This window comes from Calliphora vicina, chromosome 3, assembly GCF_958450345.1.
Source record: "Calliphora vicina chromosome 3, idCalVici1.1, whole genome shotgun sequence".
Taxonomy (NCBI): domain Eukaryota; kingdom Metazoa; phylum Arthropoda; class Insecta; order Diptera; family Calliphoridae; genus Calliphora; species Calliphora vicina.
This window is the reverse complement of record NC_088782.1, coordinates 93,126,443-93,149,184: the sequence shown is the minus strand read 5'-3', so window position 1 is coordinate 93,149,184 and position 22,742 is coordinate 93,126,443. Positions and strand designations below refer to the sequence as shown.

General features: G+C 29.4%; 1 protein-coding gene across 1 annotated transcript in view; it reads right to left on the bottom strand.

Annotated features, from left to right (window-relative positions):
• The window catches only part of pHCl-1 (pH-sensitive chloride channel 1), a 90,204-nt gene extending 88,750 nt beyond the window's left edge, over positions 1-1,454 (bottom strand). The window contains exons 1-2 of the mRNA XM_065503171.1: positions 706-1,454; positions 282-302 (exon numbers count right to left, since the gene is read on the bottom strand). Coding sequence (XP_065359243.1) covers positions 282-302; positions 706-1,382 — 698 coding nt within the window. The 5' untranslated portion in view covers positions 1,383-1,454. The remainder of the gene's footprint in view (positions 1-281; positions 303-705) is intronic.
• Between the last annotated feature and the right edge of the window lie 21,288 nt (positions 1,455-22,742).

Sequence of the window (22,742 nt, the reverse complement as noted above, 5' to 3'; positions counted from 1 at the left end):
TCAAGTATAATTTGGTGAAGGGTATATAAGATTCGGCACAGCCGAATATAGCTCTCTTACTTGTTTTTTGATACCGAATACCAAATAAGGAATTATCAAAATGTTAAAAAAATTTACGATTCGTTGTCACTGTTAAATTGAAAATGTATTTGAGAAAAGTATAAATTGACAACAAACAATAAAAACTAAATTAAATAAAATTACATGCGTACAAATTTACAGCCAATTACGAACAAAAGAATGATTAGAAATTTTGGAAATTATTTGTAGAGTGCACTTACTTCGACCAATCGATGCCTTTACTGAAATTGATGTAAAAAAAAAATATAAAAAATACAATTTTAAAATAGTGTAGGATGAGAAAAAATAATAATAAACTTAATACGAAATGAAATAGTATTTATAAAAGTGCTCTTAACAAATGATGTAAACTAAACGGAAACATTTTTCAATAATCTAAATTCAATATAGAAGTACTTAGAAGAAAAAAAAGGAATACGTTACATTAATCATGCTTGGAATAACTAGTTTAATTTATTGAAAATTTGTTGTAGTATTTCATATTCAATATTTTAATTGTAATTTAAACTTTAGTGGCGATTAAGTATGTGTTTTAAATTCAATTGTTGTTTTATAAAATGATGATCACGTCACAAATGACACAAATGTGGTGGTAAATGGAAGAAAATGGAGGCAACAACTTACATGGGATGTTTATCTACGGATGTGGTATCTGATTTGGTGGTTGCAGCTGATGTGGTTGATGTCAAATAACATAAGACCAGAATAACACTGGAGGCGGTATAGAAATTGATCGTATTGCGTAGAAAATTATAATAATTTTGACCAATATAATTGAAGGCAGCTGTATGAGCAGAGGATGCCTGGCAATTGTAGTTGTTGTTACTGAAACGTTTGCTGCTGTTGTTATTGTTGCTGTTGCTGCTACTACAACTACTAGTGTCGCTAGTGTTATTTATGTTAATGTTCATGTTCATGTCATGGTTAATGTTATTACATCGACTGTTTGAGCTAATGGCATCGTGGAGAGAGCAGGAATTCGAAATAGAAGTAGAAGAATTACTAGTAGTAGTTGTGGTAGTGGCAGAAGTAGAAATAGTAGTAGTAGAACTAGTGTAGGAGGAGGTGTAATTGGATTTATTTAGTAAATGATGTTTTCGCTGACTATAGCCTCTATATGGTTCAGACTTATTATGGTTGTTGTTGTTGTTTTTGTTGTTGTTTGCATTGATGATGCTGTTGCTGTTGCTCTTACTGTTAATGTTGCTGACGATGCCATCGTTTAGGCAATTTTTTATAAACAGTCTATTAATGCCCTTCAAAGACTCGGCCACTGTTGCACAATTGGCCATCACCTCCATTAAATTGTTTTTTAAATCGAGGGCATTCGATGCTAAGGAGGTTCTTGCATGTGAAATTGTCTTTTGCAAACAATGGCCGGTGGCACTGCGTGCGTTAGCAAGTGTGGCATAGTCGTTGGTTTGAGGGGCAACACAGTTGCCGTGACACAAATGCGTTTCGCATTGTTGTCCATTGCGTAACGTGTTTTGTGTGTGTTTTGGATAGAAAAAAGATAAATGACAGCGGCAGTAATTATTGTTGCTACAGTTGCTTCTACTAGTACAGTTGTTGCAGTTATTGCTGTTGCTGCTGCTGCTGTAACTGTAGCTGTTACTGTTGTTGGCGTTGATATAATTTAAGGGCTTTAGGTTTTGTCTTGTATGCTTTGCAATTTCGTCGACAACAAATTGCGGTTGTTGTTTATTTTGCAGTTCACAACAAAATCTATTGTGGCAGGCGAGTGGATAACAATGTATGCAGGATTCTGGTAGAGCTAGAACGGGGTTGTCTTCCGCTTTTTCGAAATTGTTCGCTTTTTGCGGAACTGTGTAATTGCCCCGGTTTATGTACTCGTTCCTTTCTAAACTATAAAAGTTGCTTCTACTAGTATTTTCCTCTTTCTTGTTGTTGTCAGTGTTGTCACTGTTGCTATTGTTGTAAATTTTACTAACTGTTGCAGTTGAAGTCTTATTGGCTTTAGTTGTAGTTGTGGTATTAATAGTTGGTAGCTTTTGTTGTTGTTGTACTCGTACAAGTTGGCAGTCGTCGTTAGTGTGATTATTTGTAAAGTATTGATTCAATTTACTATTGTTGTGTTGAAGGAGTTGCTTTCCCGTTTTTATGTTGCAATTTCTTGTTCTATAACTAGTGGCTATTGCTGTTGTAGAAGTTTCATTTATCCGAATTGTTTGATTGGCTGCTTCATAGGAACAGCCCATGTTATTGATGTGATCTGTAATAAGACGAAAATAAAGATTTTTAATTAATAAATGCAAGTAATTAAGAATTTCTGATAGTAGAATAACACAGTGAAAAAAGAATGAAGTTATATGTACTTGTTTTCTGGTAGGTTTTGTTGAGTAGACCAAGAATATTTTTTGGAAATTTGTCAAACACCCCCAAGATCTTGAGTTACTGGTGAAAACCAGGAGACTAATTAGCGTGCGAGTTTTTTTATTTTTGAGATTCTCTTGGACACCGACAATGTTTTACAATAGTTGCAGAACTGTTTTATACAAGTGGTCAAATGGCTAGAAGATATATTTCGATTTTTCAATTCCAGTATTTTGGAGAGAGTCAAGTGAACGTGATCACCAAGATTTAATGAAAATTTAAAGAAATTATCAATGATATTGGGACAGATACATTCGGGGATACTATTGCTGGACCTAATACGTTTCATCGGCCAAAACTCTGTAACTTTTGAACCGATAGAGATAATTTAGAATTTTTTTTTGATGTACAGATATTTTCATGAAAATCGGTTCAGCAGTTATTGCGAAATTTAAAGCTAAAGCGGATTTTTTTGTTTGTTTTTTGCATCAGCTTTACTTATAAAAAAGTTAAAAGCTGATAAAAACAAGTATGAAAGTATGTTCGGTCAAGCACGACCATATAATACCCTACACTATAATTTATTTTCGTGAATGATTTTCGGAAGAGGGACTTATATGGAAGCTATGACTAATTATGGACCTATAGCCATGAAATTAGGTCGTGTGATTTATGTCTATCTGAGTGTATTTTTTGTTGAATTTTATGTTTATACCAGCATTTTTAAGAGATTTATGCTCGTTAAAGTGATTTTTGGAAGCGGGCCTTATATGGGAGCTATGACTAATTATAAACTCATCATCATAAAATTAGGTGACATGAATTCAGTACATATAAAACTTATTTGGAGCATAATTTGTGGAAATACCTATATAAATTAACCATTTACGACCGATAAAGTCCAATTTCGGGAGAACATTTGTATATTTTATAGCAATATCTTCAAAATTGCGACTTGTACTTTGCGCCAGTCATATGAACTAGTAAAATAAAAGTAGAAAAAAATTTGGGAGTAATTTCATTTCATTCAAGTGGAAAAAGTGTTCAACAAGCATGTCAAAACAGGTCAACAAGTATAAGTGGGCTAAAAGAGTAAACTTTGGCCTTTCTCCTGGTAGTAAAATTTGTTTGACCCCTTTTGACCCTAAGCACTTTTATTCCACTGAAATTAAAATTTGACTAAAATATAGTACCTGAGAAAAAATTTAATAACACAGTAGGTATAAACGGTACAGTGACAAATCATACAAGTTCTTAAAGAATATTATCCTACCAACATAACAAAAAATCATCCAATTATCGATGATAGTTTGCGAGTAATGATAATTTACTTCTGATCAAATTTACAAAATCACATTTTTTTTAAAAAATAACATAAAATATTTGAAATTTTATTTTTGTGGAAAACTATATTGGTGAATATTTTATTAGATAAAAACAGACAATTGAATATACATATATTTTACACTTTTATACATTTATCAGATATTCAACCAGTTTTAATAATTACGTAATTTAATCAAGTATTCATGTTCTCAAAAACTAATATTTTCTACTAAAATTTGAGTATTGAATGTGATAATTCGTATAATTGAATACACAATTTTCGTTATTGGCGGAACTTTAATAAAACGATTATTGAAAATACAATTTTGGCAATTGAAAACACAAACAATAAGTAAAATGTGATTTCAATTGCGAAAACTGTATTATTCCGAATAATGTTAATTTCAACAGACGGGTATCGTTATATAAACCTATCTATCTATAAGGATCTACAATAGATGCAAATGAGTATTGTACACATTTTAAAATTATTGACAAACTCATTGGTAAAAAACAATCCTAACTCCTACCTTAATCATATATAGGATATAGGGTTTGGGGTCCGGGAATTCCCGCCCGGGAAATCTCGGGAATTCCCGTAAAATTATTGCCGGGAATTCCCGGGAAATTTAAATTTTTTTCCCGGGAAAAACGGGAAATTTAAAATTAATTAAAAATACTTTAATACATTTAAATATAACATCTGTTTGATGAATGGCTTGTTCCAAATATTAGTGGAGGTTTTAAACCCTATTAAGGATACAGTAGAAGCATTAAGCCGATATTTTGCTATGATGAGCACTCTTTATGAACAGCTGTTATCTAAAAATTCTACGATTTCTCAAAAAATAGTTCTTGCAATAAAATGTAAAACAATATAACAGCAGACTTATGTAAATTTCCTAATAACTTCACAACATAATAAGCTAAATTATAATACAAAAATATAATGTTCATACATACGCCTATTTGACCGCAATGTTCCCTCATCAGTTCAAACCGATGACTATGATGTTTACGAAATACAAATGGAGCAAAATTTTAAAAACGAATTAGATAATTCAATCAATATTGAAAAAGAAAATCCTAAACATCTAAAATCAAATGCTGAAAGTCGTTTTAAGCTGGAATTATTTGAAGCAAGTAGCAATCGGAGAAAAAATTTAAATTGTCTTTATAATGCTTTAATAATGATAAAGCCACCACCTGTTTAAAGCGAAAGAGTTTTGCCACTAAAATAAGAAATCGTCAAATGACTTACTGAATGCATTTTGAAAACTAAATTTAAAAAAAAAAAACAGTTCTATGACGAACATACAACATTATTTATATGAAATAATAGCGGTATTCACAATCATTCACAATTTATAAAATTGACACTTAATTGCTCTTTTGCTCTATTACAAGGACTAGAGCTCTACATCATGAATACCATATTTAATTTTATAGTAACAAATGATCTCCAAATATTTTATCCAAAATTTTTTTTTGTTTTATGTTAGTAGAATTGAATTGTAACGTATTGTTTTTCATTTTCTTTTAATAAAATGAAACAATTTTGTAAAGTAATATTCCCTTTCACTTACTTTTCTAGTTGAAAAGAAGTTCCCGGGATTCCCGGTAAATGAAATTTTTCATTCCCGTTTCCCGGGAAATGAAAATATCCGGGAAACCCCAAACCATAATAGGATATGATATTAAGAACATAAACATATAAAATCAACATTTAATCAAATTCATTTTGGTTTCATTTAAATTCTATTTACCCTTTTCAGACCCTATTCAAAACTATAGATCACAATTATGAAAAACAAACAAAACAATATTTATTCACTTTCATGTTAGCCGTTCATCATAATCCACTAAAGAATTTATATATTTATTTTAATGTTTATAAACTTCAACATCAAAATAAATATTTTATTGCGTTTAATTTGTATAAAAAACCTAAACGAATGAGAAGAGTACAAACGATATTTAACCTAAATATTTGATATCGTTGCAATGTTGGTTAAGAGATAATCTTTATGTAAATAAATGTCATAAATAATTCAAATGTGTATGTTTCAGCTCATATGTAACATATAAGTTTTACACATTTCCATAAATACATGCACACATTAAATAAATACTTATAAATGAAGGCTGCATAATAATTTGCATGTCTACTAGCAAAAGGATAATACTTTATTAAAACAAAACAGAAAATAAAATGAGAAAAATGTATTAAATGGTGAACATGCTTTAAACAATTGAAATAAATACACACACATAAGTAACATACATATATGGGCAATTCCATATCATCGTACGTGACATTTGTACGCCTATAGAGTGAAAAAGATTTTGCAAAAATAAGAGTATCTGAAAAATAATTTGGTCTTTATGTTCCATTCAGAGGGTATTATATTTTAAAATAATAAAAAGTTCTTTCAAACATTGTTGTCAAAAATATCGAGCGAAATAGGGGATATCGTACGTGACATAAAACGGAAGTAATTTTGAAGTACATGTAGAAATATGGAAACATTTTCGAATCGTGAGAGGCGTTAAGTTTTCTTTTAATTTCTTGCACTAAAGGAAATATTTTTCGTTAAAAATCTATCATATTTAAATAAAAATAATCTTCGGATGATTTTATAATAAATAAACTTTAATATCGTACGTGACATACCGTACGTGACAGATTTGTCTCTTATAATAACTAAAACAATACATATTCTGTAAATATATGTATACAAAAACTAAAAAAATTAATGGAAAATATACATTCAGTCTCAATAAACAACTTTATAATAGCAAATAAACAATCAGAGTCAAATTCATTTCATACTATATGCTAATTCGGAACTTAGTTTTAACTACAATTTTAGCATAAAACATAGCAATTAAATAAAAAAATTAAATATAGTCAGTTTAAACTATTATTATGCCAATAAAATGTAATAAGCTCTAAATACTTACACATAATAATATTTTAGTGTTTTCTCCTATTCAAATCATCTTGAAAAAAAGTTTCAAGTGTTTTTGGGTTTTCGGTAGTGGTAGTCATTATCGTGGAATTGCCCATATGTATACATATACATAATGAATACATCAGACAGGCTGTCAGTATTAGATAATTTTTGTTGAAAAAGTTTATAGTATCTTAAAATTAAAAATGTTTCCGATTTCATTATCCAGAAAAAACTTGGTAATGTGTTTCAGGTTACTTTTCAATAACTACAACATACCGTCTGCATTACCTAGAAGTAGTTGTATAATGACATGTTTATTATCTGTTAAATAACTGCTTACTTTCTAGTCATTTGCATGAATATATTTTCTTTTTACTGATAACGTATTCTGTGAGGCCTAACTATCAATGTGTTATTTAAGTCATTACTTGTAACTAGTTTTATTATTATTATAAAGGATCATTCATTAAGCGCTTCCTATCTATAAATTTAAATACAACAATATGTGTGAGATATCATCAAAGATTTTTATTCGTTTGAAAGGCCTATCGATGCCATTATGTATGGAATATCAGAATGTTCAATGTGGCATGAGCTTTGTGGCCCGCACAGAGGGATTTTTGTATCAAAAACCCTATTTTTCGACCACTCAATTCCAAAACTCAAATGATGTGGTTTAGTAGAGAAATGTTTAAAGATGAAATGTGCATTTATAGTTTTAAGAAAAATTGTATTTTATTTTTATAAAATTGAAGTAAAATCCATGCAGGGGTGTTAAACAAAAATTTACTTATATTTTCACGCAAGTCAGTGGTTTATATGTGTATAATTTTCGTGATAATACAATTTACTTTTAACATATTTGAGAAATATATAGCATTTCTTCATAAATACAAAAAAAGAAATTATGGGGATATCATAAACCGTTAAGAAGATGTGGCCATATCTATAAGCCTCTAAAATTTCAATTGTAAAAATAATGTAGCCCCACTTTCCCCCAAGCTGTTGTCTTAATAAAATGAAAGGTGGGAGTATATTGTTTCGATTTAAAAAAAATAGTTCTCGGAAGTTTTCGAAACAGGATGAAAACTTAACATATTTTGTCGAATAATAAACGAAATATCAAAAAAATTATTATCTTTGTACGAGTGGGCGGTGGGCGTGACCGAACGGCATGCGTTCTTTTTTTATTTCAAATAATGTATGTGCTAAATTTTTAGACTTTTGCTTGGATATAAACAATTCTATGCGAAAAAATCGATTTGGATTGTATGGGCATTAGGCGTGGACGAGTCCATATAATTCTCGGTGCAAATTTCAATGCTCTACGACCACTCCTTATAAGTTTTGCACGAAAATGTATGAAGCCATGCTTCTGTGACCCGTAGCGCTGTCCTGTTGAAGCCACATGTCGCTGGTGTCCATAAAATAGGCTAAGAAATAGGCAAAGTTCGGAAGTCCCTATCGGAAGATCCTTTATTTATTAGATCTATAAGCAGTTGTGGTATGTACTTGCATCCAATAACATCACTGTGTTAAAATAATGGGTTAAAATGATATTGCGTAAGTAGAGAAGGGCCAGAATTTAGCATTTGAATACATTACTTGACAATGAACGTTTTTGCTAGGCAACTTATGAGCTGTTTTACTATAGCGAACGAGTACTTTGAGTGGAAATTTAACATGTGTTTTGTTATTGTAAAAACAAAATACATGTAAAACGTCCACTCAATGCACTCGTTCGCTATAGAAAAACAGCACATTAATGTTTGGATACATCAAATACCAAACATTAAATCTAAAATATACATTTTATACAGCTAATAGCTTCTCATAATACTTCTCAGACAGCCCAAAAACCATTTCAAGATACATATTTCGTCTGCACATCAAAGGATTTAAACAATTTAATGGTTTCGCTATTCTGTAAATAAACTCAGCATGAATATTTCTAATAAGAATAAGAATGTGTGTTTAGAAATTTTGTGATAGATAATGGGATAATATGTAGGGATTTACAATTTCACATAACAGAGATTGTAAGAAGAAACGGTTTAAGTTCATTTAAAGAGCTCTTAATTGTCAACCGCAATTTTGTTGTTTGTTATTGTCGCCACTTTATGCTCTGATATGAGAAATACTTTAACAATATTGCAGAAAACCAAAAACATTATTTTATATATTTTTGGGTCATTTGGCAAGTATGTTATCTCAAAGGGAATTCAATTAGTTGCTTTATATTTCCAGGTAATCTAATGTGAAGTCAGTTGCCATTTTAGTGTCTCTTAGTAATCTAGAGGGTAGTCATTTAAATTTTTTTTTACACTACACTTCAGAAAATAATTATTTGACTTTAGGAATAATCCATTTCACTCACCATAAAGCATATAAGGCAGTATGTGCAATCATTTTCACTTAAATTTATATTAATTATATCGGGTCAACTGATATAATTAATATTAGGATAAAAACAAGTAAGAAAGCTATATTCGGCTGTGCAGATATATATATCCTTCACCAAATTATACGTCAAAATACAAATTTCTAAGGATAAGGATCCAGAATATGTATATATACTTTATAGGGTCAGAAAATTATATTGTGGAAATTACAAACGGAATGACAAACTTATATAAACCCTTCTCTCGAAAGTGAAGGGTATAATAATATGGTAACTGACTCTATGTAACCGGTATATGAATCACACGCGTTGACTTCTTTGGACCAGTTATCAGACAGTCTCTTTGTAATCAATGTTTGTTTTGAACTTTTGTGATTTTCGATTCTTCTCCATCTTCTTAATGTGAAAATGAAATGCTGAAAATTTGAGCAAAATCGAATAAATTTTAAATTTTGCACATTTTGATTAGATAATTTTGAATAGGTATTGAATAATGTGGTTGAGCGTTGTCATGAAGAAATTCAAACGAATCAGTTACGTTTGGTAGACTATGGCTATGATGGTCTGGACAGATTTCAGCAGCTCATAATAGATAGGAGGGATCCTTTTGCTCGATTTGGTGTCGATTCGGCTGTTTGGCCGAAATGCAAAATCGTCTTTCAAGGTCTCTCGACTTCAATCCAATTTTCAATCAATTTTCGTTCTTTTGGATGAATACAGCTGCTCGCAAACATTTTGAAATTACTAGTTGAGTTGCTTCCGATGCTCTTGTTGAGTTTAACAGCAATTGAGTTAAGTACATACTAGATAATTGGCGTAGAAAATTTAATACTGACCTCATATCACTTGTCACAGTTTTTTCATAAAATTGCCATTATTTTTTTTTAAGCTGGTGGTACTGGAAAACACGAAAATGTACTCGTACATGCAATCTGCTTGATTAGTAACAATTTCTGACTAGTGTTGAAATGCTGAAAATTTGTTTTTTTTTGGTTGAGTTTTTGCGATTAGATGTATGTATGTACTTTAAACTAAAACATCGTACAACTGTGTTAACAATGTCGACAACAACTGTTCAATATCCCTGTGGCAATGTCATCTTTCAACTTTTAATTTGACCGAAGTAACAACTTTTTACAACTGAAAAAACATACTCTATTTTCCTTGTTACCATCGTGCTCTTCTCATATTTTTTACATAAGTTTTTTTGTTTTTAATTTTTTCATAAATTCGCGTAACTACAACAATAACAGTTTTTAATATGTCCTGCAGCTTGTTGTAAGTAGTTGAAAAATGTCAGCTTGACATAATTTAATTTCATTTTTGATTGTTTTTTTTTTTTTTTTTGCTGGCTCGTAAGAGTAACTACGTTCTTCTTTCACAATTTAGTTAGTGACACTAAGTTTAATGAATTATGACTGGATATTTTTGTTTAAAACAAAAATTATTATATTTTAGTAAATATTTTGATAAAGTGTTAGTAAGTAAAATAATGATGGACAAACAGAATTTGACATTTAATTTTTTTACAACGATGCGAAGTTTTCGTTAAATGAAAACTGGTGAAGTATCCAGTTTTAGCAAACTCTATGTCTTCCAATAAATTATTTGAATTTTGTGTAATTTTTGGTTTTTATATTTTGTCATTTCGTTTCTAACACATCGAAATATTTAGCTCAGACCCTCAAAAGTGTATATTTTCTGGGTCCTTATGAAATTCTAAGACGATATCGCTATGTCTATTATACTGTGTTTGTCCCTAACCCCTCATAAAATGACTTGAACATTCATAATTGTCTTATAATAATTAATATCATGATTAAATTGGACATCAATAGTCATTAATCAAATTATTGCAGGTACCGAAAATAGTAATTATTCTTGAAATTTCTAAGAAAAAAATCCATCACAGGATAATATCGGAGAGTCAAGTCAAGCATACAAATAACATTTTCATAAAATAAAACTCAAAGTCTGACAAATATTCCTGACAAAAAAATCAAATCAAAAATAACAATTATTCCTGTGTTATTTTTGATTTTTTTTTGTCAGGAATATTTGTCAGACTTTGAGTTTTATTTTTTTTTTGTCAGGAATATTTGTCAGACTTTGATTTTTAATTTTTTTGTCAGAAATAATTGTTATTTTTTGATTTTTATTTTTTTGTTAGACTTTGATTTTTATTTTTATACCCTTCATCACGAGTGGCAAGGGTATAAATTTGTCATTCCGTTTGTAATTTCTACATTTTTCATTTGCGACCCCACAAAGTATATATATTCTGGATCGTTATAGATAGCGAAGTCGATATCGCCGTCTATTCGGCTGTATGTTGAAATCAACTTTCCGTAGCCCCCAAATAACTTACAAACATGATTGATACATCAATATATCGGGAATTCTTCCGGGTCGGTTCCACAAATGGCTGAGATAACGGGACAACCTCGATTTTTGGCCTATTTTTGATCTATATCTGGGTAACTAATGATATGGATATCTAATGATAGATATTTCAAAGTCCATTGCAACGATGTATGTATATAAGGCTTTGAACTACAATGGGTCAAAATCGGGAAAAATATTTTTTAACCCGAATTTTTTTTACCAAAAAATTTGTTTGTTCATAAATTTAATTTTACCCAAAAAATTTTTTTGTCATAAATTTTTTTTTTTAACTAAAAAATTTTTTTGTCATAAATTTTTTTTGTTTTTCTGTTTTCTTTTTTGTTTTGTTCCTAATATTCGCACAGCTGTTAATGTTCAAACTTAACTCATGTTTCAGCAAGTATAATTAAATATATAATTTTTTAATAAGATTTACGATTTCATTTTAATTAAAAGGTATGTATTAAACAAAAATAATTGTATGTTGTATGTTTTAGTAATCTGCCCATAAAATCCAAAAAATTTTTTCGCATACAATTTTTTCTATCCAAGAAAAAGTCTAGACATCTTTTACATACATTTTCTGAAACAAAACAAGAACGCATGCTAAGTTTTATTAAAATCGGTCATGCCTACCGCATACCGCCCATGCAATCCAAACCGATTTTTCGCATAAAATTTTGGATAGGAATTCAAGCAAAAGTCTTGAAAGTTGGTACATACATTTTCTGAAACATAGAAATATCGCATGCCGCATATCGAATTTTAATAAAATCTGTCACGCCCACCGCCCACGCGGACGGTAATAAATATTTTTCACTTTTCATTTGGTCCAGTAATCCAAAAGTTTGTATTTGTCTTACCCATGTAGAGGGTTAGCTCCAAAATGTATATTTTGTTGGTTATATATGGAATTACCCATATACTTAAAAAAAGAAACAAAAAAAAATTTAAATCTAATGAGGTAAGATAAATTATATTTATTTCTTAAATAATTCTGGTCTAAATACTTATATATTCAAATATCTAAGTCCCAGAATATACATCTATAAATATTTTTTTAAATGCATGTATTTAAGAAAACTATAAAATCATTGAAAAGTATCATTGAATTATATTTGCAAATTGGTATAGCCAATAAGAAATTCTTAGTATATGAACTTTTAACTGGCTTTAATGACCACCTAGAGAATTATAGAAAAAGGTAAGAGAGTGAGTGAGTGAATGAGGGAATCAGATAGTAGGAGAATAATCAATGTATACGTACATATGTATCTATGTGTCTGGCATATATTGTAGGAGTATTGATTAAATATTTATAAGAAATTTAAAGCAGATGGCTGAGAAATATGGGTGTATGTATGAAATTATATACTTACATACGGACACATAACTACTTGTAAATGTTTGGAACTATAGCACCTGGTAAAAGAACAACTAATTTCCGTTTCAGTTTAAATTACAAAATTCTCCACTAATCGATATTGTATTTATATATACAGTGGTCGCCAGCTATTTAGAGACAAATATTTTAATTTTCTTTATCGACTGAATTTTAAGTGCGATTGTGCCAAAACAAAGGGTTATGAAATTTAGTATTAATATTTTTAGTTGCTCTAAAATGTGTGGAAAATTCGGTACAACATATATAGCCTCACCGAACATTCGATGTTAATAACATGATATGGCCGAAGCAAATGTAACTAAAAATACGAAATTTGGTCTGTATATTTTCTGTAAATAAAAATTTAATTATATAAAAGTTAGGAAATATTTTCACTTAAAAAAAAATTTTCAATTTGTAGAAAACCCGTATGTGTTCGTGGTTCGGGAATAAGTATGAATTAACACACCTGAATAAAAGACATTTGTGTATTAAAACAGTCCTTTTGCATATGGGCATTTCCACCGAAAGGTGCAACGAGACCAGAATATTAGAGGTGATTGAAAACACTTTGTTTTATCATATTTTCATATGTAAATAAATTTTCAATCTAAATTCATAACCCATTTCGAGATATCCGAATGCAAAGTCGCTCAAAGGGATTTTTTTCATTTGAATATTTTTAATGCACGTTTTGTTTTGATACAAGTTCTTAAAGAGAGACATTATACATTGACCTTTGATATCTAAAATCTTTCTGAGGGTACAAAGAGACAAAAGAGAATGCATAAGAAACAGTGCGATTACGAATAACTGTAAGTTTTTGCTTGACATTATTATCACATATTTCGATATCCCGTGCGACAGTGATAAACAACATCTGTTATCAGTGCGACGAAAGTACTTGCTGAAAGCTTAATCAAATTCCAAACAGAGGTTTTGTATACAATTAAAATAAATGAAACCTTACTGAAAAATAAGAAGATTTATGAACTTGGTAGGTACTTACAGTGGAGAGCTCAAATGAGTACATGTTTCTATTTTGTGCACTTCTTATGGAATAAAAATAAAACTAATAAAGCAAATCCAAAAATTTTTTCTGTCATTTATTTTATGTTTAATATGTAACAAAATGAATTACAATTCAAAACAAAAAACATCCAGTTCTAAATAAAAAAACAGACAAAACTAAAATAACTCGCATGTACTCAATTTTGCACCCCACAATAACTTTAGGGAAGAATTGCATTTTTTTAAAAAAAAATTCAAAATCCTTTATTACGTAAATAAAATTTTACACGCATTGGCATATTTTCTATAAATTTTTCATTAACTTTTTTTGGAATACTCTCTCTCTCTCGTGCTCAATCCGCTGTTAAAGCTCGTACAAATTGGTAGGAGTTAATCGGTATTGTTTCAACCGCCAATTCACGATTCACTAAAAAATCTCAATAGGATTGAACTCAGGACATTGAGTTGATAACTACATTAATAAGAAATTTTTCTAGGAACACCATTCTTTACGATTTTTGACGTGTGTATTGGGTCACCATCCTATTGAAAAATTACTTCTTCTACAGGATAAGCGTTATAATCTACAATGTCAAAAGATGAATGTGAAAAATACAAAGATGATTACGTATTGAGGTCGGTATATCGAACTGGGCACTATTTCGATAGAAATTTTGCTCACTAAACCATTTTTCAAAGTTTTTGATGAGTGCTTTAATTCGCCGTCCTGCTGTATAATAACTTCTTCGACATGATTAGCTCTTACCTATAAAATCGGAATGGCAAGTCTATAAATTCGGTATGATTAGTCTTCAATATACGCAGATAGTCTTCATAACTCATTATTTCGCAGATTTTTTCAAAATTGGTGACACAGTAAGGAAACAGTAAAACACGGTAATGATATATATATGATATATCATGATATGGGGTTGCTTTATATGGTGCCACCTTGGACCAATACAAAGAATCAATGAAATAATGGCAAAATAAAACCATCTGCGTATTTTGCAGACTCACCATACCGATTTTGTAGTCTCATCATCACGTTTTTGTATATAAAAGAGAAAATCCTGCAGAAGAAGTCGTCAAAAATGGTTTTCCTAGAAAAATTTCTTATTAATGTAGTTATCAGCTCAATGTCCTGAGTTCAATCCTATTGAGAATTTTTAGTGAATCGTGAATTGGCGGTTGAAACAATACCGATTAACTCCTACCAATTTGTACGAGCTTTAACAGCGGATTGAGCACGAGAGAGAGAGAGTATTCCAAAAAAAGTTAATGAAAAATTTATAGAAAATATGCCAATGCGTGTAAAATTTTATTTACGTAATAAAGGATTTTGAAAAATTTTTTAAAAAATTCAATTCTTCCCCAAAGTTATTGTGGGGTGTAAAATTGAGTACATGCGAGTTATTTTAGTTTTGTCTGTTTTTTTATTTAGAACTGGATGTTTTTTGTTTTGAATTGTAATTCATTTTGTTAAAACATAAAATAAATGACAGAAAAATGTTTTGGATTTGCTTTATTAGTTTTATTTTTATTCCATAAGAAGTGCACAAAATAGAAACATGTACTCATTTGAGCTCCCCACTGTATATAAAGATGGTCCTGTGTGACATCCTAAGTGTGAAATTTAAAAATTTGAAAATTATTGTTTCGTACATAAATAAATCACATAAATGGGGTAAAAATATATTTTATGCCGTCTGGTGAGATTGAAAAGCATTGCTTGTTATATAATTTTGACAAAAAATGGAGAGAAATGAAATGCATTCCAGGTATAGCCCAGTTGGACTACTTTTGTTGCAATAGTCAAGAAAGAAAAGTAGATAGGATTGCGTATTCTTGAAAAAACTGCGTTTGATAGTCCTGAAACTACTTTCATATGAATTGATTTTTTTTTAATCGTATTTACTACACAATACTTTACCCTATGTCTATACTTGATACATTTTTGGCATGATAAACGTCAAAATGGTTGTCCAGATAAAAAATTAAAATTTGTTAGTATTATTGTTTCGTTATGATAAAATTGTTAGTGTTTTTGCTCAGACAACTTAATCTAGAAAACAAACGTTATTTATTGCTAAGATAAGTATTTGAGAATTATAGACAGGAACTTGTTCGTACTAAATATTTTTGTTACGTTTTTAGTTAGTTGATATTTTGAAATAAACATATTGAATACTTCTGTTAATTTAAAAAAATGTATACTAAGCTTGTTTCGTAAAAAAAACAACAGAAGCTACATAAATATCATGATGAAAATAATGTCCCATGCGACTGCGAATAACCCATTAGAGGTCAAATGAAAACTGGCTTTAAGTTTTTGATTTCAGATTTATTTATTTATAAAAACAAGCATAAAAAACAGAAAATGAAAAAAAAATTATATTTTTTTTTTGGAAACGAGTTTTAGACTCAAATGAGTAAGTACACCGACTTCTTAAGTATGAAATTTTTCGAAACATTATTTTTCGACACAAAGTGGTTTCAAGCATTTCTGGCAATGCCAACGTACTCTGGCATGGCAAATTACGCACCGTAATAGTTTTTCTATTTTTCTATCCAACACCATCTTGAGGTAAACCTTCAACTATTGACCAAGACTGCCGTGATTTTGGGGTTGTACGGGGAATTTTTTTTGAGGTACGGTCTAATGTCTAAAATATAAAAATATATCCAAAAGAAAACAAGTAAGAAAGTATGGTCGGTCAAGCCCGACCATAATCAGGCACTTGCCCTGATTATGACTGTTTTCACTTTAAATGTGTACGATGGTCCCGTGCGACATAGTGGAATTGCCCATATACATATATTTGTGGAAATAGTTGAAAAATTAATTGAGAATCACATAGAATTTAGCAAACAATTTTGTCCCTAATTAGCTGGACACTACTGTACATCTACATATTAATTTTTTGTTCTACTTTGGTCAAATTGTTGAGCATTTCAATCCAAATACATATGTACATATTTAAATATTTAAATCGCTACTGCGTAAATTGACATTAAATATATTTATGCTTGTTTGTGTCGCAGAAAAAGTATTTGTAGAATGAACAAATCAAAATTTCCTTACAAAAAAATGATCCACCAGTAATTAAAAAACAATCTTGGGAGTATATCGTTAATTAATTCTTCAAAAGCCCTCAAAAGTTATTATTCAAACATTTTTTGAGGAAAATATTCATAATTCTTTGTATCCTTTAATTTACAAAGATGAGTGTTCATGTATGTATGTTTAAAGTAATGAAGTTGTTCTAGTATATAAATGTTTATTAATAAGAATATATTTCGTAAATTTACATGTTTTATGAACAGAAGGTTGTAATAAAATATTTATCAACTAACGAGTAAGTACGTGCATACATATGTTCTTCTATATATGGAAAACATAAAAATATGATCACAGGCCTTAAAGCCAATTTGTACAGATAGCAACACATATGTACAATGTACATATCTATACATTAATATTATAGTATCTATAACGTATACATTATGTACAGTGTACTTACATTTGTACACTTGTACATATCGTAGGTATAAAGTAAGCCATTTCAATATTATGGCCATTTCAACAACCTCAAAGTGGTCAATTTGTGGCTGTGGATGGTGATGGTTCAACTCACACCGCCTCACTGACTTGCCTTTGATGATGAAATATTTTACAAACAATTTACAAACCACTACATAAATTGTCCATTTAGGTACAACCATTGAAAAATTGCCTTTAGGTTAATTGTAATAAAAATTATTTATGTGAAATTGTATGTAAGTAATTTTTTTGCATGTATATGTATCTACATTAGGGTGGCCCTTAATAAACGAAAGTTGGATTTTGGCCATTCTCACCCCCCAGTTTGGTGAACATTAGTAAAAAAATCATCCTGAAAAAATTTTAGGTAAATCGGTTGGGGTTAAGACGTGCCGCAAGCCCTCTGAAGTTTTGAGATGCATTTACAAGGGGAAAAAATTCATTTTTTTCAGTTTTTGTAAAAATTTTGCCATTAAAAAATTACTTTTGTAATTCAATTTAAAAGAATCGAAATGTGTACGTAATTGTCGTTCTAATGAGACATAAAAAACAGAAATCGGTTAAAAAATTTTAAAGTTATTAAAAATTCGCCAGGCCATTAACGTGTCTCAGGCCACTAGAACAAGAAATGTTGGAACAAAATTAACATATTTTGAGAAATATTAAAATAAAAGCTCATTTTTACTTAAAATATGTCCATATTTACTTGTATATGAGTTTTTGTCTTCGTAGGATACCGTTAACCTATTCTTAGGTATGAACAAAAAAAATTAATTTTTTTAACGGCAGTTTCAAAACTCCATTTTCAAATTTTTAAAAATTTTGTTAAACAAATTTCAGAATTTTTTGATCATCTCATTGGGATTTATTAAGAGTATAATAGGGAATTAAATCGTGAAAAAATTATGAAAATATCTCTTATAGTTTTTCCGTACCTGCGATTTAAAAAAAAGAAAAACCAATTATATGGCAACCCAGTATGCAAAATGATTCGAAGTTATATCGAAAATGAATCATTTTTTCGTAAAATTTTATCGATATCGATTTCGATATAATGTCGAGAATGTGTGTATTTTCCTAAGTAGAGTGCAGAGCGATAAAGAGTCGAAAATCGTTTATTATTCTGATTCTAATTTTTATCGATATACTATACCTTTTTCGGTATTAAAAATGTTCTAAAATGATTCGATTTCGATTAAATATATGAACAATTTCGTATACTTTATACCATCGAGCAATTTCTTCTTGAAATAATGCATATTCAATACCTTTATTATTATCCAATAATGTTGCGTTAGATGTGTTTTCAAATGCAATAAACTCTGCACATATTTCTGATGTTTGCTGATTTTGAAGATTCGAATTGTCAAAAACAACATCAATAATTAGCTGCGCTTTTCTTTTAAGACGTCTTCGATCCATTTTTCGTGTTAATCTATATTTTTATGAATATGTTATTGATAGGATAAGAAATAAAATTTTATTTTCTCACAAATTGACAAAAGAATAATATGTATGGATATGAATTTGTCAATTTGTGAAAAAATAAAATTTGACATTAAAAAAAAAAATCGAACATTGTTCGCCATTTCTATAAAATATTAAAATACGATATTCTAAAAAATGTAGATTGGATAGAGCATCATAATAAATTCATATTTTCGATTTTAATTCGAAATAAGTTCGATAAAAAGAACTGGCTCGAAATGTTGCATACTGGGAATTTTTAGGCCAATGAGCTCTATTTTCTTACTCTTATGAATTTTAAGCAAAACTTAATTAGAATATTATAGTCTAGATAATTCTAAATATACTCTGAAACTTTTACTAAAATCAAAAAACGGTAACCCTTAAATCGTGAAGGTCAAAGGTCAAATTTTTCAATATTTGGAATTTCTCTTGGAAAGATTTTGAAATGTTCGAAATGTTGTATATTTTTGGGCCGATTTTGATGAAATTTAACAAAAATATAACACAAAGCCTAGTATTTACAAAAGCAGCAGAAAAATTAAAATTAACCCTATATAGCACTTGGTGTTAAAATGACCCCAAACTTCTAAAACCATAAACCCTAGAGTTTATGTTATATTTTTGTTAAATTTCATCAAAATCGGCCCAAAAATATACAACATTTCGATCATTTCGAAATCTTTCCAAGAGAAATTCCAAATATTGAAAAATTTTACCTTTGACCTTCACGATTTAAGGGTTAACGTCTTCCGATTTTAGTAGAAGTTTCAGAGTATATTTTGAATTATCTGGACTATAATATTCTGAATAGGTTTTACTTAAAATTCATAAGAGTAAGGAAATAGAGCTCATTGGCCTAAAAATTGCCAAATAATTGGTTTTTCTCGAAAATTTCAAAATTTAAATCGCAGGTACGGAAAAACTATAAGAGATATTTTCATAATTTTTTCACATTTTTATTCCCTATTATACTCTTAATAAATCCCAATGAGATGATCAAAAAATTCTGAAATTTGTTTAACAAAATTTTTAAAAATTTGAAAATGGAGTTTTGAAACTGCCGTTAAAAAAATTTAATTTTTTTGTTCATACCTAAGAATAGGTTAACGGTATCCTACGAAGACAAAAACTCATATACAAGTAAATATGGACATATTTTAAGTAAAAATGAGCTTTTATTTTAATATTTCTCAAAATATGTTAATTTTGTTCCTACATTTCATGTTCTAGTGGCCTGAGACACGTTAATGGCCTGGCGAATTTTTAATAACTTTAACATTTTTTGACCGATTTCTGTTTTTTATGTCTCATTAGAACGACAATTACGTACACATTTCGATTCTTTTAAATTAAATTACAAAAGTAATTTTTTAATGGCAAAATTTTTACAAAAACTGAAAAAAATGCATTTTTTCCCCTTGTAAATGCATCTCAAAACTTCAGAGGGCTTGTGGCACGTCTTAACCCCAACCGATTTACCTAAAATTTTTTCAGGATGATTGTTTTGCTAATGTTCACCAAACTGGAGGGTGAGAATGGCCAAAATCCAACTTTCGTTTATTAAGGGCCACCCTAATCTACATGTATAAGATAATTTACTCTCTAGTACATTCTACTAGTACAATGCTAACATCGAATAAAAGATTATGCACACGCACGAATCTATGGAAATTTCAACAAGTTTTGACATTTTACTGTTACATGCAATATGAAAAATATTTGAATTTAAATTATTATTAACTACCTAGGTATTAGTTGTCATTAAATATGCTATTTAATTTAATATTACAACTTAATTTTAAAGCCTTAGGTAAAAGTATGACTAAGATTTTATTCAAAGCATATTTACATATGGGTAATTCCATGAATATGACTGACAAATAAAAACCATTAAATATTTTTCAAGATGCGTTGAATAGGAAAAACACTCAAACAATTTTTTATGGACAAAAGTAGCAGTTTAAACTTAGGGCCTCATTTTGTAAAACAAAGCGTTCAGAAACGTAAGCAATTTGTAAGAAGAATACTGTGAAAAGGGTTTGAAACTTGAATATTTTCCATACAAAATTTGTTTAACGTTTGTCGTTTCGTTTTATAAAATGAGGCCCTACTATATTTAATTGCTGAACCTTGTTTTCTGAAACCGAAAATATATTTTTTTATTCGTTTTTTTTTTAGGTTTTGTAAACATATCGAGCCCTTAGCTCCAAATTGTCGTAAGCGACAAAACACAAATTTTACAGGAGAATACATATGTTGTTACTCCAATGAAGGGAAACTGGAGAAAATCGGGAAATATTTTAATACGCTGTTATTAAAAAACTTTAGTAGGTTGGGTAAAAATTTGGAAAATTTAATTTTCAAATGCGAATATCCCCTAATCTATAAGAGATAATTGATAGCTACGTTTGAAATCGGAACACAAACGAACAAATAGGAACGTTTTAAAAATGTAACATACCCGAGGTATCCTACTTTGAGGACCCTTGATCGCGCTTAAACTCGATAACACTTCTTCTTTGCGCATGTGAAATTTCATTCTAACCAATCTAACCATTTAGAAGTAACAGATTTATTTTCCTTTTTTTTCTATACCACTATGTGTCGCTTACGATAAAATTCGTTTACTGTAAAATGTAAACATTGACTTACGATAAAATCTTACCCCCTATAATTTTGAAGTTATTAACAATTTTGATATTCTATGAACGCAGTAAAAAAAATTTAGAAAATGTCGCATACGATAATTTGGCGCTAAGGGATCGATATATTTAAAGAAATATATATTTTATTACTATAAAAAAATCTGTCGCGTACAGTATGTCACGAACGATATTAAGTTTTATTTATTATAAAATCATCCAAAGGAAAAATATTTTAAAGTATAGTCAGTCAAGCCCGACCAAATGGATGTGTCAAAAGTAAAAGGGTAACTTCACAAAATAAAAAATATAGTAAATTAATGATGTATGAATAATTATAAAAGGTAAAAAAATGGTTATATGTAAATTAAATTATCTTTTAAAGCTTAAATTTTAATTGGTAAAGAAAATTCATATACCATAATATTGTATTAACTCTAACACATAATTTTTTGAAGTGTATGAAAATAAATTAAAATTGTTATAGGATGTAATCGCTACATGTAACTAGTTACTGTGATAAAATATTGTGTATAAATAAGCAACAACTCTAAAATCAACAAAAGCACCACTAACGTTTTAGCAACGAAAAGGATTATATTGCAAACATTGTAATCTCAACATAAATTTTAGTATTCGACATTTATTGCTTTCACTTTTGATGCTGTGTCCATAAATGTGCTTTCACTCAGAAATATTCTGATTGAGAGGAGCTAATTGTAACAAAATGACAGTTATGTTTTTAATTAAAATCATTTTTTATACCCACCATCAAAAATATGGTGGTATATTGAGTTTGTCATTCCTTTTGTAATAATATTGTGCGTAGAACCGAAAGGTATGTATATTATGAGTCCGTATAAAATTCTAAGACCATCTGTGTGCGTTAGTCTGTCTGTTGAATGCACAATAGGGCCTAGCGGGAAGGACTTATAGAAACAATATTGTCCATGTAAAAAATTATCACAAAACGATTTCTTGTTTGGAAAAAACCGGTTTGTCTGTTAACTGAAAATTAGAAAACCGGATTAAAGGTTAACCGACTTAGAAAAACCCGGTTAACCGAAATTGAATGGAATTATTTTAAAAGTTTAAGCAATACATTTTATATTTAGAAAACATAAAATATCCAATAAAGCTTTAATAGCTTTAAAGTTTGTAGTTTTTAGTAGTTGGGAATGGTTAATATATAATAACTATAAATATG